Source organism: Mauremys mutica, chromosome 8 (genome assembly GCF_020497125.1).
Source record: "Mauremys mutica isolate MM-2020 ecotype Southern chromosome 8, ASM2049712v1, whole genome shotgun sequence".
Classification (NCBI taxonomy): domain Eukaryota; kingdom Metazoa; phylum Chordata; order Testudines; family Geoemydidae; genus Mauremys; species Mauremys mutica.
In genome coordinates this window covers 9,163,511-9,179,794 of record NC_059079.1, presented here as the reverse complement: position 1 = coordinate 9,179,794, position 16,284 = coordinate 9,163,511, and the positions used below count along the sequence as shown (strand labels likewise).

The 16,284-nt window shown below is 39.4% G+C and overlaps 1 protein-coding gene across 15 annotated transcripts in view; it reads right to left on the bottom strand.

Annotated features, from left to right (window-relative positions):
* The window catches only part of ELAVL4 (ELAV like RNA binding protein 4), a 130,103-nt gene that overhangs the window by 50,838 nt on the left and 62,981 nt on the right, over positions 1-16,284 (bottom strand). For all 15 annotated transcript variants that reach the window (XM_045028078.1, XM_045028080.1, XM_045028077.1 and 12 more), the window contains one exon: positions 901-1,141. In XM_045028078.1, the coding sequence (XP_044884013.1) occupies positions 901-1,141 (241 nt within the window). The remainder of the gene's footprint in view (positions 1-900; positions 1,142-16,284) is intronic.

Sequence of the window (16,284 nt, the reverse complement as noted above, 5' to 3'; positions counted from 1 at the left end):
TGTATGCTACATCATGAACTATGATATTGGTGATGCACCAAACGGCAGCAGAAACTTCAGCCACTTCCCCTTTAGTGTGGGAGTAATAAGGCCACATAGCCTTCACAATCAGCCATAAAAGCTGATGGTTCATCCCACTGCCTTTTTAAATATAGGATGCGTTCCAGTGTATGACTATGGCTGCAGTTCTGCAGGAAAGATGGAGAACAGAGCAGGTATTTCCTCACCTGTTCATGCCTCCCCTATGGCTGGACACGCACATTTCTTTTCTCTTTGATACAGATCTAGACTATAACAAGGGGTTTATTTCTGAAACTTCTGCAGATAATCCTATCAACAGATTTTACTCCATGAGAAAAAGGGCTAAGACAGGGTAAGAGTATCAGAGAACAAAGCTATAAACAAGACCCAATAATCAAAAAACACAGCACAAGATTTAGACTATCCTTTTTAAAGTTAGGGGAAAAATAAATAAATAAAATGAAGGAGACCTGGGGAAGTAAATGGCTTCAAATGAACTGTGAACCTCTACAAAAGGCACCTCCCAATTATGTTTTATAAATACATGATGAATTTTTCAGAAATCCTAGTTATTCTTTTTCTAGCTCTTTATGTGGCTTGGAACACAATTGGCTTCTCCTGCAATTTGTATATATACACAGTAGACACCACTGAAGACTGAAGGTTTACCACCTGCAGGAAGTTTACTGGGGTACTGGCAATATTTCCCATTCTGGGAATAAGCAGTAAAGGTAATTATTGTGGCGTCCACTGTATCCACTTATGCACAACTCAACAGATCTATGAATATTTTAAAGACACCAAAGTTGTGTTGCCCAAAGGATTACGTAAAGTAGAAGTGCGTATCTAAGCCAACATCAAAAATATTTAACAGCATACCTGTAATTTTGTCTCTCACAAGTTTGCAGGATTCTATTTCACCAATGCTCCCAAAGAGACTCCTGAATTCTTCCTGTGTCATATTCTGGGGTAAATAGTTGACTATGAGGTTCGTTTTGCTGTCATCTGTGGCAGCCCCTGTCTGCATGGGGGAAGGACAGTTTCTACTGTTGCTGGAGGGTCCATTGGTCGTATTGGATGTAGGGCCATTCGACACCTGAGGCTCCATGGTGCTAATTATCTAAATAAAAATAAATAAAACAAAAACTGCCTGAAGTTTCACATACAATTGCTATTTTTAAAGATACTTGCACATCAATGAGTAGACAGCTTTCATGGCCAATTCAGACACTTTAACAAAAAAAAAAAAAGACAGACATGGGCTTGATTCCTGTGTTATTGTTGTAAAGTAGGTCATGCTAGTCTTTGGCTGTGAGCATATACTAAGAAGCAGTGAAAAAAAACCTCCCTTTTTTGGTTAATGCAAAGCTAATTTCTGTTTTTATCACACAACCATTTTCATAAATGTATATTTAAGCATGAATTTAATTATAATTTAAGGTAATAATCATGATTAAAATTACAGTTCCATTAAAGCAGAAGAGGTAAATATAGAGCTCTATACTGAAAAGGTAAAATATATTGCCTATTTAATAACTGTATCACAAAGTGCAATGACACCAAATTAAGTGAGAGCATTTAATCTGCAAATAGTTGTTGTTTGGATCACCTTCGAGTAATAACCCCCGATCACACAAGACACACCTTTTATTGGCTTCAATGATTACTTGCATTCTCTGATAATATTTTTCACTAGTGGACTAACTCCTCTTTACAGCATCAGGCCCTGAACCTGCAAACTTCATGGATGTGAGTATTCTAGTGTTTGCTGTAATCGCAAAGGGCCTTTTGGATTCTACCAGAGCTATTACTTTCAAATGGCTCACAGGGTAGGAATACAGATAACAATCAAAACACCTCTCCATCTTGAAATTTAAGGCCACAAAAACAGATTCGAATGGTCTTTTTTTAGTTACAAAGTAAGAGTCCAGTCTTGCAAACACTGATGCATCTGAGCTGCCAGTGGAACTAAACACACAACTGAAGTGTACGTACGCATTTACAGGATCAACATCTAATAATGCAAGAGCTTTTCATCTGGAAGCTCCATTAACTTCAGTATAATTGTACCAGTGCAATCCCGGGTATTGATGAGGAAAGCCAGGATTTGCACTGGTGGACACTACCTTAATCGGGGTAAAATCTACCAGTGCAAACTGTGCCTTTCTCTGTGTACTCAAGGGGTTGCACTGGTGCAGCTAAGCAGATGGCTGTAATCATGGAAAATCTCCAGTGTAGGCAAGGTTTCTGTTTCTGAAAGACAGCATCAGATATTCAGTGATCTAAAGTACTATCAAGCAGGAGAGACTCCCACTAACACAGGGCAAGGAAATTTAAAGATAAAGGAAAAATCCAAGAGAACTTAGAGTACTGAGACACCATGCAGTTTGAACCCTGTGTCGGTCTGATCCTATAATTACAATAATTACCTAAGACTTAATTTTGGTTTCTTTCTTTAAAGTCAGGAAAGTACATATTGTGACAAGGTAGATTTAATAATTCCCTACAAAACTTTGGAGGGGGAAAAAAAGTATTCTAAACTAGACTGGTACCAGGCGAATTAATGTTTTCTACTTGATTTAAATTAAGGAAGCACTAGAAATAACCAAACCAAAATGATTGTGAATTTATGTGTTTCAGCATTGCTTCTGATACCACACCTATGAAATATCCCCTTTGTTTATAATTGGACATAAACAGATTTGAATGGCTATTTTTAAAATATTTGGCACAGCAAGCAACAGCAACTTTGTTTAACAGTTTTCAACGAATGAAGACCTTTCACTATGGCTAACAAAAAGGCCCGGCAAATATATGAAACAGAACTACACCGCTACCCCGATATAACGTGGTTGTGGGGAGCCAAAAATCCCTACTGCGTTATAAGTGAAACGCCGTTATATTGGGGTAGCAGTGGCAGGGCTGCAGCGGTGATTTAAAGAGCCCGGGGCTCCAACCGCGGGGAGCCCTGGGCCCTTTAAATTGCCGGCAGGCCCCACTGCTGCAGCCCCAGGGTAGCAGCGGCAGGGCTCCGGCGGTAATTTAAAGAGCTCCGGGCTCTGGCTGCTGCAGGGAGCCCAGGCCCTTTAAATCGCCAGCCCAGCCCCGCTGCCGCAGCCCTGCGGTAGCAGCGGCAGGGCTCCAGCGGTGACTTAAAGGGCCCGGGGCTCCCTGCAGCAGCTGGAGCCCTGGACCCTTTAAAGTGCCGCCTGAGCCCTGCTGCCACCACGCTATATGCAAACCCATGTTATATTGGGTCGCATTATAGCGGGGTAGCAGTGTATTTGGAAAGTAAAATCAGAGCATGTAGGTAGGTGATGGCTTCATAACAATGGCAACTTCTTAAAAACTTCAACAGATTCCAGTCAGAACCACTACTGCCAAATCACATGACCGGAAACTGCCTAAATCTTTAGATAACCGCACTGAACATTCCCCCATCCCCTGTTCTGGACATTTACCAACGATCAAGTATGTTCCCTACTTCAATCTAGATATCATCTATTTCAGAGGCATATTCACCTATACATGCTATTAAAGGATTTAGAGTAAAGATATTATGTTGTACTCCATTCCATTTTTGTACCTCTCTAAGCTTAAATCCAATACTTATTCCAGTCCCAATAAGCTTTGCTGGTAGTCTACTGTAGAGGTGGTTCTCTCTCGCTCTGGTGAACAAACGTATTCTGGGAGTTACAGCTCAATTGAGCATAATTCTTTCATCTATGTTGTATGAACATAACTGCATCAAATTGATTTAAAAAACACAATCTTGGTTCGTACTTTCTACTGAGGTGCTGAGCAAACTTAACTCCTACTCAAGCCCACAGGAGATGAGGGAGCTCTGCAGGACCAGGTCCAATGTTAGCATTTTAACTCAGTTTTAAACATCCACAAATATTAGTGACGTAGTCATCCTCTTCTGATAAAATATGTCTATTTTACATACCCGTTTTAGTTAACGTCTATCATTTCTGCATTTTCACTGGTTAATTTCCACACTGTGCATTCTAACAGGGGTTATAATAGATTTGTGCCGTTACAAACGTTTATATCAACCACAAAATTCAAAACCCAATATTTTACCCAATGAATAATTGAAAATTAATAAGATAAATTTAGAGACTGGAAATTCTGAGTAGGTATGGTTAACTAAAGCACTTTATGGATAATATAAACCACTGCAATAGATTTAATTAAAAAAATAGGCTGAAATGTCAGATAAATTGTTTTAAGGCTTGATCCTACACTACTGAAGTTAATGGGAATACTACCATTGATTTGAATGAGAACAGGATCATGCTCTCAGAGCAGTGCATTGAGAAGTAAAGGCTGACATTCTATTATTAGTAACAGAAGCAGGAGGCATGCTAGTTACCCTTGTTAAACATGTACCCCTTGATCTTTTTTTATCTTGATTTTAAAATCCATAAAGGATGATAAAATTCAATGTTAGCTATTTTAGTGGTTACAAATGTTGCACAAAGTGTTATATTCTTTAAAATTTTATATTCAACACCAAGCAAAATATATAGCTCACCCTTAAGATTTTTAAAATTACAACATAATGGAAATTATAAAGTCTGAGTTTGAACAAATACATTTTCCCTTTAAGATGTTTTCCTCACTGCTAGTATCTCAGCATTCATTACTGTGGCATCTTAGGGCCAGATTCTCTTCTCACTTACTCTGGTTCAACTTCATTAACCTTCAAAGAAATGTCTCCTCATTTTCACCAATGTAAAGGAAAATCAGGCATAAGATTTGCTTTCTGCTGAATTACTGTGTGAGTTTCTAAAAGTAACTTCGTCTTCTTATTCTCTACATGAGAGAACAAGAAAAAAAACTTGATGGGAACTCAAAATATATTACCAGAAACATTCATAACAAACGTCTGAGGCACTGATTTTTCATTAAATAATTTAAGACTTTCCTTCGTATAGAAGAGATTTTTGAGGATTTATGTATAAAAGCAGTTACGTATCAGAGAAAGCACTCCACGTTCTTATCAGCATGAAGGGATAATGTTTACTTAGGCTATATTCTCTGACAAACCATTTAAAAAAATTTAAAATATTTATGACAACAAAAATAACAGTCCTAATACTCCTTTTCAGACATACCCCCACTTAGCACTTCTAAACTCAGACGTTCTGTAGGTTAGTTCTGTGTGTCACAAGCTAGCTGTAATAGAGCTTACTATCTCTTCAATATCAAAATGTTGTTCGAACCTATTGTGTGTTACTTAATAAATACGTTATTTATTTAAAAAAATGCTCTTCATCAACCCACTTATTTCCTCTCCCTACACTCACTGAAAAAAAGTTAACTTATTATTCACCACATCATCAACATTCTAGAGAAGGGTCTCCTGTTATTTCCTGGACACACCTTTTGCTTTTACAGTGTTTGAATTACTATAAAGGTCCTTGCATTGGATTATTATTATTTTTACCGAAGTCATCTCTTACTAGAGCAGAATCACTATGGAGATGTAGCTCATTTCCACAAATGTCTTGCAGAGAGAAGAACCATACGTTCATCTTCTCAGGTCTAAAGGTCTATTCAAATATTGACAAAATCAATGCAAAAATACAACAGAGTCTCTCAGTCTCAAAATCCCCCCTCCCTACATACACTTTCCCTGAAACAATGTTTTACATAGTTATGTTTAAAACTTAAGCCACTGATGTCTAAGTCAACATTTCTGTTGTTTTTGTACAATAATTTATTTAATGCAATTTAGGCAGATATTGCTGGTCTTAAAGTGTTACACTGCAAGAGCAATTCCCCATATCTACAGTCACACAAATACAAGTATTATGAAAAGTTTTTTTTTTTAAGGAATTGGCAGTCTGGGCCATCTCTAACAATATTATTCTCCATACACAGATTAACAAATATGTTCCTTAAAAAAACTGTCACTACAAAGGTGCCTTTTAAAAAAGCTAGTGGTTATAGTCCAAGATGAAGCACCCTTCAAAATAGATGAATCCTGGTTGGGGTTTTTTTTTTGTTTTTGTTTTTTTCCCAACTGTGAAATGACCCTATATCCTTTGCCTCTAAATTATTCAACAAGCGCACTTTGTGTTGTAGTCTTCTGGTATAGAAACAATACTAGAGATATAGAATTATACTAATTCTATATGTGCATAACATCCTAGAAAAAAGAGTTATATTATAGATACTGTATACATTTATAATTTAGAAACCAACATTAATTTGAATATTATCTACGTAAGCACAAGGCAAAGTTAATTTGATTTATACTAATCTCCCATGTGACCAAAACAGAATTTCAAGTTTGATTATTATTTTATAACTATCAATCTATTTCAAATAAAGGCAAGTCTTGTCCTCAATTCAGGACGTGTTTCATCAGACCCTCAGTTTCTAAAATTATTTCTTGGTGTACTACTTTTCTCAGTATGGTGATATATCAGCAAACTACAGGGTATTTTAATTTGACAGGTTGCACAAAGAAATACTTTGTTGCTTGGGAAGACTGCATAAGCTCTGCCAGTGTTTTGCAAAGCACAGCTAATCACAAAGTGCGGTATAAAAACCCCAAAGAACGTCAACAACAAAAAAAATCCACCACAGCAGCTCCTACATTCTAAATAATATTTAAGAAATACTTCTTATGAATCTTCATATCAATATTTCTAATGAATACAGTGGATTTAATCTTCCTGCTAAAATATTAGTTTCACCAATAATGCAAAGAATACCTGCATGTCTAATGTAAATAAAACTATTAAAATGCTTAAACAAGCTACTGGTAACTGACATTAATCTTTAGTTGTTAGTACAGTAAATATGATACATCCATCTACCATTACAAAGAACAGTTAATGAATCATTTAGAAAACTACCCACAAACAGATTAAGAGAGCCTTATCTTCCTGTTGCATGCATAAACAATAGCCAATGGCTCAATAAATGTAAATATACATTTTACATTTACAAAATTTGTTCTCTGTAGTCTCAAAAAGAGTCCATGTGTTGAACTGAGAAGAGTGTTGCATACACTGAAAACTCTTTATAAAAACAAATCATTTCCTTAAAAACTCACTCTTATCTGAATTACATGTGTGTACACACTTTCTATAGGTAATACCCTGGGAATCTGCTATACACAGCAAACGTACAATAATAATTAGAGTTTCCAAAACTAAATATTTGTTTATAAAAGCCAAAGGGAAGTGTTTTGCAAAGATTCCACAAACAGACTTTTCCTAAGAAAGCAAAATCTGAGAAAAATTCTAAGAACTATGGAAAGTATCCAGTTCATATGGTCAGATTATTTCTAGCACTCAGAAGTCAAAAATATTATAAATTGTTCACAGCACTTAAATGCCAGGAAAAATGATCATGGTAAATTATACCTCATGGAGAATTCATGAGGTCTAATTTTATATTATTTCTAAGCCTTCATTAATGAACAAACTCAGAACACTCACCCATAAAAGAGAATTTAGATAAATAATGCAAAACTCTTAGATAAAATAAGAGAGCACTTTAATTAGCATTGCAAGTTGTTTGCTTTACATGTGAAAACAAATGGTGCTATGGTGGAGGTCCCATAGCCATATTTAAATAAAATGTTTGTAGACATTTACAAGGAAAACTGTCTGACACGGGATTACATCAATGTGAGCTAAGCACCTTCTTGTTCACTCCAGCGGGTCCATATGGGGCAATTAAAGTGCAACACTTAACAGCACTCTGCAATTCACAACCCCATAGTCCAGACTGCGGCGCCATGTACACAGGTCCTTAGTGAAAAACAGGTTTTTTTTAAATAATTCCCAGTATACCAACAGTGTCGACAGCAAGGATTTTTGCACTGTATAAACCATGATCCTTCACGACGCTTTCCCCAAGTGCAGGGACCCAACTGGGTTTAGCTGCTTTCAGGACTGGAGTCTTATGCCCCAAACCAACAAACATATACGTGCTTAACTCTACACATGAGTATTCCCACTGAAGCCAAACGGGCTACTCACAAGTGAAAAGTTAAGCATACATAGTAAGTATGTGCAGGATCAGGGCCAAAGGCACTTACACACATGCTTAACTACACTGCCGTGAGTAGCTCCATGGATTTCAATGGGACTATTCATGGTAGTAAAAGCAAGCAGGTGCATTAAGTGTTTGCAGGAATGAGGCCTTAGATTGTAAACTCTTCTGGGCCAGTACGGTGTCTGCCTATGTCTTTATACAGCACATGGCACAAAATCCTTTCGGCACAACCACGATAATAAACAGTAATTAAAACTATTTGTTTTTTTCTAAAGCACAGACTGGCAAAAATCGGAATTAAAAGCCAAATGCTACCCCTTGGATGTACATGCACACTTCCCTCAGAGCTAATCTTAAGAGGAGCAAGGAAAACATCTTTGTGGATCTTAAACACACACATTTTCCTCTCCATAACACAACTGTCAAATTTCACCATCAATTACCTTTTTACTAAAGCTTATGTACTACACAGCTAGACTTGTTATTATTTACTTAATAAATACATCATGAACATGAAATAAAAGAGGAAAACTAAGCTATAGAGCAATTCTGCCTCAAGGGGTATCCAGTATCCCAGAAATGAATAATTATCTAATCCTCTGTATTTTGACATACCACCCCCCCGCCAGACAATTTTTACATGCTTTATTTTCCTCTCTCTTCCTGTAAAAGATGTAGTTAATATTTACACACCCATGTAGCGGAAAGGATTAGCCTGGAAAATAAAATGCATTAAATCGGAAGTTATTGTTACCGCCATTTTATTTCACATGACAAAACCTTAGTTTCATTATAAAATTTTGTTTTCAGAGTACAGTGCAGTAGTTTTAAAACAGTGTTCAAATATTTTCTGCAAGTTCACAATTACTGGGTGCCATAATTTTACTGCGCATGAAAATCACGCTGACAAAAAGTCACGTTCATTAATTTTAAAAGGAAAAGCTTCATTTTAATAAAATCGTTTTCTTCTTTCTAAATGGCCAAGCTTGTTTAGGACAAAAATGTCTGTAACATTAAAATGATACACAGAGGTGCAGAAGGGCTTTTTGTTTATTTTTTACATTCCCATCATCTGTGATGCACCTACCAGTGCAAAGAAAATAAAATTTATTAGTAACACTATTTATATTACAGTAATAGCTGAGGATCTGAGATCAGAGTCTTCTCATACCCAGCACTGTACAAACAGAGACAGACTAGCCTGCCCTAAACATACAAGTAGTAGTGTGGGAGTGAAATAAAAAGTATATTATCTTTCCCCCCCATTTTGAAGAAGGGGAAACCAAAGCAGAAAGGAATTATTAAATGACCTGTTCAAGGTCATAGAGAGAGTCTGTGTCAGAGGTAGGATTTGAATCCAGATCTCCCTAGTTCCAATACAGCCAGTGTCTTAATCACAAGAGCATCTTCCTCCAAGCTCTTTTCCAACAATGGAACCAATGGGCCAAAAAAAAAAAGGGCCAAATCTGGCTTTTTATCTTCAACATTTGTTCCTACTATACATTTCATTTTGTGTAGTTCCCAAAGGATGCTGTCCTCTACAGATACTCTGCCTGTTTGAATAGGATGGGAAGTCTAAGATTATCATAACTACCTTGTCATTAGTCAACATATTACACAACAGATAAACTAGTCAAAGAAGCCATTCTCAGAGGATAGGATGTCCTGCAACTATGTAGAGGAGACTAAATAGGTACATCACACATTCCATATGGCTTCTACTTCTCTCCACAGAGATTTTGGGGATGGCCAAGAAGTACCAGACCAGGGTTTCTCAAACAGGAGTCGCCGCTTGTGTAGGGAAAGCCCCTGGCAGGCCGGGCCGGTGTGTTTACCTGCCCCGTCCACAGGTCCGGCCGATCGCGGCTCCCACTGGCCGCGGATCGCTGCTCCGGGCCAATAGGAGCTGCTGGAAGCGGCGCAGGCCGAGGGACTTACTGGCCGCCTCTTCCAGCAGCTCCCATTGGCCCAGAGCATCGATCCGCGGCCAGTGGGAGCCGCGATCGGCCGGATCTGCGGACGGGTCGGGTAAACACACCGGCCCGGCCCGCCAGGGGCTTTCCCTACACAAGCGGCGACCCCTGTTTGAGAAACCTTGTACAAGATCCTGCACCTGCTATTCAATTCCACACAAGTCAGAACCCCAAGTGCTATCATCAGCCCAACTGCCAGAGATGGGGTAAAACCACTAGCCTAGCTTTCCAACCATGTGCTACATGTGCCCTGTCATGTCTGCAGCGATTTCTGAAGACATGCAGAAACCTACTGTTAAATTACAGCCTTGCCTATGTCTGAGAATAAAGCCTTTGTTTTCTCCCAAAGCAGGATGTGACTTCTGCTGTCGTGTGCCATTTAAACCTTGCAGAATCTCTTTTCTTCTCCTTACGTGCAGGATATTAATACCCATTAATACCCATTTGCAACAACTTCTTTTCTTGATGAGGCCACAAAGACTGTCTCCATTCTTCTAAAGTCCCAATTCTATGTGGTTCTATTTTTAGTACTCTGCAAATGTCCAGTTTGGATTTGAGCATGAAACAACTTTCTGAACATTTCTGAGGTTTTGAACATTATGCAGGAAGGAATGGCTGAGAAGTTATAATGGGTGACCTACCTGCATCTGAACCAAAGTTAGTCACTCTTTTCACCAAGGCAATCTACTTCATTGGTGAAAAGCAGAGTCTGAATTACCTTTTCTATTTGGACTGGTTTCACTGAAATTTGCCTTCCATCTTTTATGCCACTAAGGTCAAAGATGGAGAATACAGCCCTGATTTTATTGGAATTGAGATTTAGAAGAGATGCCACAGCTAAATACACAGCATGGCAAAAAAGGAGCCACCGAGACTGCGATAACGGTGACACACTAACTCAGGTTAAAATCCCCTAACTCTGATCATAACAAAATGCCACAGACCCTAACGAAGCTGACCTGGTTTTGTGTCAGGACACTTATAACAATGGCTACTCTGCCCTAGAATCTAACCACTTAGTTCTCCCAGAAGGTCAAGGGGCTACACACACTAAAAGTTCCCTACATTCTATCAATTAGAACAAAGGAATCCAAGGTCGAGCTCCACTGCCCCTAAAGCAAACCTCATTCTTCTTCAATTACCCTTTCTTTCATTTTGCTAAGCTTGCATGCTGAAGTCAGGTTACGCTCTACCTAAGAGTTTTATCAGCTTTTTTATCATACCATATCGCACCTCATTTCCCTCCGTTTTTTTGTGTGTTTAATATACTACTTGTTCTTTCAAGTTGCATCTGAAGGACAAGAGAGCTCTGGAAAAAACCCAAAAACAAATAGTCTCATAACCAGCAAGCCAATTTTTCCTTGATCAGGTGCTCCAAGCCACACTGTATCCTGGGATTTTCCCCCCTCTTCCCCAAAAGATTATACCTGTGTTAGGCAGTGAATGCTACAAAGGGAAAAGAGGTCTCCTATTGACTATACTACTCCTTTTGATCTATCCATGAACTCTTAAAAGGCTACATTAACCAGAAGTGTATTTCCAGTCTGTGCTTGATAGCAAGGTGGTAACTTCAGGTACAAAACACACCACAATAATGGCTGCGCTAGACATGAACTTAGGCAGACGTAACAGCTTACCTAGCTAGACAAGTAAATAAATACAAGATTGTGCTAGAGCAGAGATGGGCAAACTATGGCCTGGGGGCCGCATCCGGCCCTTCAGATGTTTTAATCTGGCCCTCGAGCTCCTGCCGGGGAGCAGGATCTGGGGCTTGCCTCGCTCCAGCGCTCCAGCCGAGGAGCAGGGTCGGGGGCTTGCCCCACTCTGTGCATGCCATGGTGCCACATAGCTCCCGGAAGCAGCAGCATGTCCGCACTCCAGGTCCTATGTGGAGGGGTAGCCAGGAGCTCTGAATGCTGCTCCCGTGCCACCCTCGCAGCTCCCATTGGCTGGCAACTGAAGCCAAGGGGAGTGCAGGGACGGCGCCTGCAGACGGGGCAGCGTGCAGAACCGCCTGCTCGCGCCTCCGTGTAGGAGCCGGAGGGGGGACATGCCGCTGCTCCCAGGAACTCCTTGAGGGATGCGCCCCCAGAGCCTGCATCCCGACCCCCTCCCACACTCCAAGCCCCTGCCCCACCCTCCGAATCCCTTGGCCCTAGTCTGAAGCACCCTCCTGTACCCCAGAGCCCTCACCCCTAGACAGAGCCTTCACCCCCTCCCACACCCCAACTCCCAATTCCATGAGCATTCATGGCTCGCCATACAATTTCCATACCCAGATGTAGCCCTTGGGCCAAAAAGTTTGCCCACCCCTGTGCTAGAGACAGAGACACAAGACAGGTCTCTATCCTGCAGTGCTTACAACCTAAATATATACAAAAGCACAGGGAAAGAAGCAGGACTATTTTATTCTTTTTGGTTTTCTTTTAGTTTTTTTATACTAAGCTGTTATGCATTTGATTCTTAATCTCTACCGATTAGTTCAGTTTCCTGTTAGTTTTTAATTAAGTTACCAACTTTTCATATTTGTTTTGTGTGCGCGTGCATGTTGCACAAGTATAATGGGCCAGGTCCCCAGCTGGCAAAGTCTGACAGAGCACCACTGTGGCCCCAAGTTTTTAATCGGTTTTTTCCTTTTAAGAATCATCTACTCTAAACTCTTTCCCAATCCACAAGTTTAGACCGAGAACCCCATATTATACAGCTATATAGTTTGGGTTTTAAAAGTTTGGAGAGATACATACTAGCCGGAGGCCAACAAAGAACACAGGACTCAGAAGAGAACCATAGGACTGGAAGGAACCTCAAGAGGTCATCTAGTTCAGTCCCCTGCACTCATGGCAAGACTAAGTATTAAAAAGGCCAGGTAGAAACTGCTACCTAAGCACCAGCGAGATTTGAACGTACAATCCTTGGTTTACTAAACCAATGCTCTAACCCCTGAACTATGGAAACAGGTTCCAGGAACCTGCTAGGTCCATGAGCATCATCTTACTAAGAACCCCTGCTGCTGGAATTAATACCCAGGTGTACAAACAAAACGTAAATTTTTCAATGTCTCTTTTGTGATTTAGGAACCTAATTCTATTTCAGTGGGACATGGGCTTCTGAGTCACATAAGGATAACATTTTCAAAAATGCCTATGTGTTTCATTTACACGAAGGCCTACATTATGCAGAAACTGATGGCGTATCCACACATGCACTGCACCAGTTCTGTCCAACATAGTCTAAACTTTACTTTCAACAGAACCTTAATGAAAACATAGCAGTAACTACATCTAGAGAACTTTAGTGGATGTGTGAACTTTTTTCCCCTCTTGCAACAACAACTACTGCTTTCAGGTCTAAGAGGTGCAGACTGGGGCAAAACAGGGCATGATCTGATGCAATGCAAGTCACATCTCTTCCATCAGGAAAGTTAGCTTGTCCTGAATTGGCAGTACTCTTATTTGTTCAATACTAAGCAATCTAAACCTAATGGATCAGTTCTAGAGTAGGAATATACTTGCTTTTAACTTCCATTTATAACGCATCCATAAGGCAAGGATCTCGTGTCATTCTGACGTTGCTTGTGAAACTGATGGTATTTTTATGGAGAATGATTCCTGCTTCTGGGGGCCCAATTTTTTAAATTTTGAATATTGTAAATACATATTGAAGCTATTGCAAAGCAAAGGGTCACATACTGATAATCAAAAGCTGAGTATCTGAGGACTATCTGGTGGGGAAAAAAAAACTAGAAATACCCTACCATCTATATTATAGAAGAAATATTTATAGCATACACTAAATGAGAAGAATTTAAAGCCACTGGACTGTGAAACACTTCAAGGAAAAAATATTTTATTTATTAACATTTAAAAATCATACACACGAAAGAAATCCTATACTGGGCTGTAAGCAACCTTGGCATCAGTTAAAGATACATTACACTATCATTAAGAGACAACACAGTGGCACATACCTCCCTAGCCCCTACAGCTCAGGCTAAATAATCAGAATGATTCCTTCTGGCCTTAAAAATCTATGATTCTACATACAGCCACCACACAGTGAAACATGACACAAGCCGTATCAAAACCTCCCCTCCCTTGAATTTCCAAAGAAAAGCCCACCCCATCACCTCTGCTCTCTCCAAATATCTCCTCAAAAAGGTGGTTTTTGCAGTACACCGTGAAGTCAAAAAAGTCAAACTATTTCAAACTATGGGGAAGAGTAAAATTTCAAAGTTGAGCAACAAAAACCCCCGCAAGAGAGGCTTCTTCTCTTCTACACTAAAGGGCCTCTCCCAGCACTTCTGTTGATCTCAACTGCAAGAAAGAGGCATAGCCTGAGAGAAACTGGGGTCTCAAGTCATTTAGTGATTCATAGGTCAAAGGCAACATGCAAGATCTTATGTGGAAGCCAAAAGGCAACCAGCGCAGTTCATAGGACACCAGCCTCCTGTTCATGGTGGGATACTCTTTTGCAACATGCTGCTGTCCCTGAGCTAACTGTAGCTTCCAAATGGATTTATGGTGTAGCTGCATGTGAAGCACATGTCAGAAGTCCAACCCGGAGGTGACAAGAGCATTAATCAAGGTGGCAAAGTCCATATCCAAGAGAAAGGGTGCACCCAGGTGCATATGGAAAAGAGCAGACTTTCACTGCTGCCACCGGATCATCTAGACGCAATGAGGAATCTAATCAAATACATCCTATGTTCTGCCCACCTGCCTATCCACTCCCAACCAAAAGAAACCTTTGTGCCCCATAAAAATGCCCATAAATAAATTAATATGTTGTTGCCATTAGGTGCAGTTTCTGCCTGGTATCATAACAGCCTAGGATATCACATCAGGATGCAACCTACTGAAGATCATGATGCCATTTATCTCCAGCAGGTGGAGATGGAAAATATTTTTTAACAGTGACTTTTTTTAACTCTATGTCATAGAAGGCTCAAAACCACAAAGCCAGGTTCCGTTCCTTTGGTTAACGATGTCAGTAACAGTCAGCAAGACTCAAATGACCCTTCGGTCTCAGCCAGCTGGACTATTTGAAGTTGTTTACAAAGCCTGGGCAATCAGGGTGTTTCACCCATGTGGGAAAAGGAAAACAAGTCAGGGCAATGTAGGTGGCATGGCATCACTTAAAAATATTTTCCATCTCTGCCTGCTGAGGGTAAATAGCATCATGCCAGCATCTAAGCTGGTGCAAAAACATTACAGAAAAATTTTGGTTCCAGCATGACTAAAATGGTTGTGCATTAATGCTCCACATGATGTTCTAAATGTTGATAATCACAAACAAACAAACCATTATAAATTTGAATACAGCAAAGATGGGTTGATGACAATTAACCCCACTTTTTCCCCCTTTTCTTTTTTAAGTAAATGTCTTAAAATATATATGAATATTTCCTTCAGTAATTAGGTCATAAGTACTGACAATAAAAGATTCTAAAAATACTTTTTTCTTGGATTAGTGTATTTACAGTTAAATCTAAACTATGCTCTATAAATTATCAAACACAATGTCAAATTCTGAAGTGCACTCAGGAAATCTCTCACTGAGTATAAGAAACTGCAGAAAATATTAAGTTTGTCCTGCCCCAGTTATTCTAAAGAAGAATAAGTTACTCTGAAGATTAAAGAGTTAGCTTCCATCACTGGTCATATTAAGAACTGCTGCAACCACTACAGTAACTCTGTATTGAATTTTCCAGGATTTTCCATATCAAGCAAAGAGATCATTTCCTGGAACAGCTGTTCTTACAGTAAGGAAATTAACAGCAATATTGCCACAGCATAGCTGGCACACGCACATTAGAAAGAGTTTCTAGCATTCATGAATTCTGCTAAAATGCATCTTCCCTACACATGTACTGCCAGAATCTTCATTTGGAACAAAGATCTCAGTATTAAAACTGCATTTATTTATGAAGTATTTGTGTATACACATTATTATTTCTACAGTGCCATGAGCGTGCACAATGCTTTAAAAGACAGGTGCCCAAAGGTGCTTGTAGTCTGTGTTGGACAAAGAAGAGCAAGGAAGTTACTGATTAGCAGTAGAAAGTCAACTTATCAATAGCAAAAGATGAATACAAAGACAGTAATAAAAAATTTCCCACTTATGAACAATTAATTCAGGTATCTGAAAACTTGAAATTATTTCCTATTCTGAGTGCATAATACTGTGTTAGCACTTCACCACAATGTAGGAACTTGTTAAACATGGACTTCTTAAACTGTGACCATGGTGAACGTTTTAGGACCTG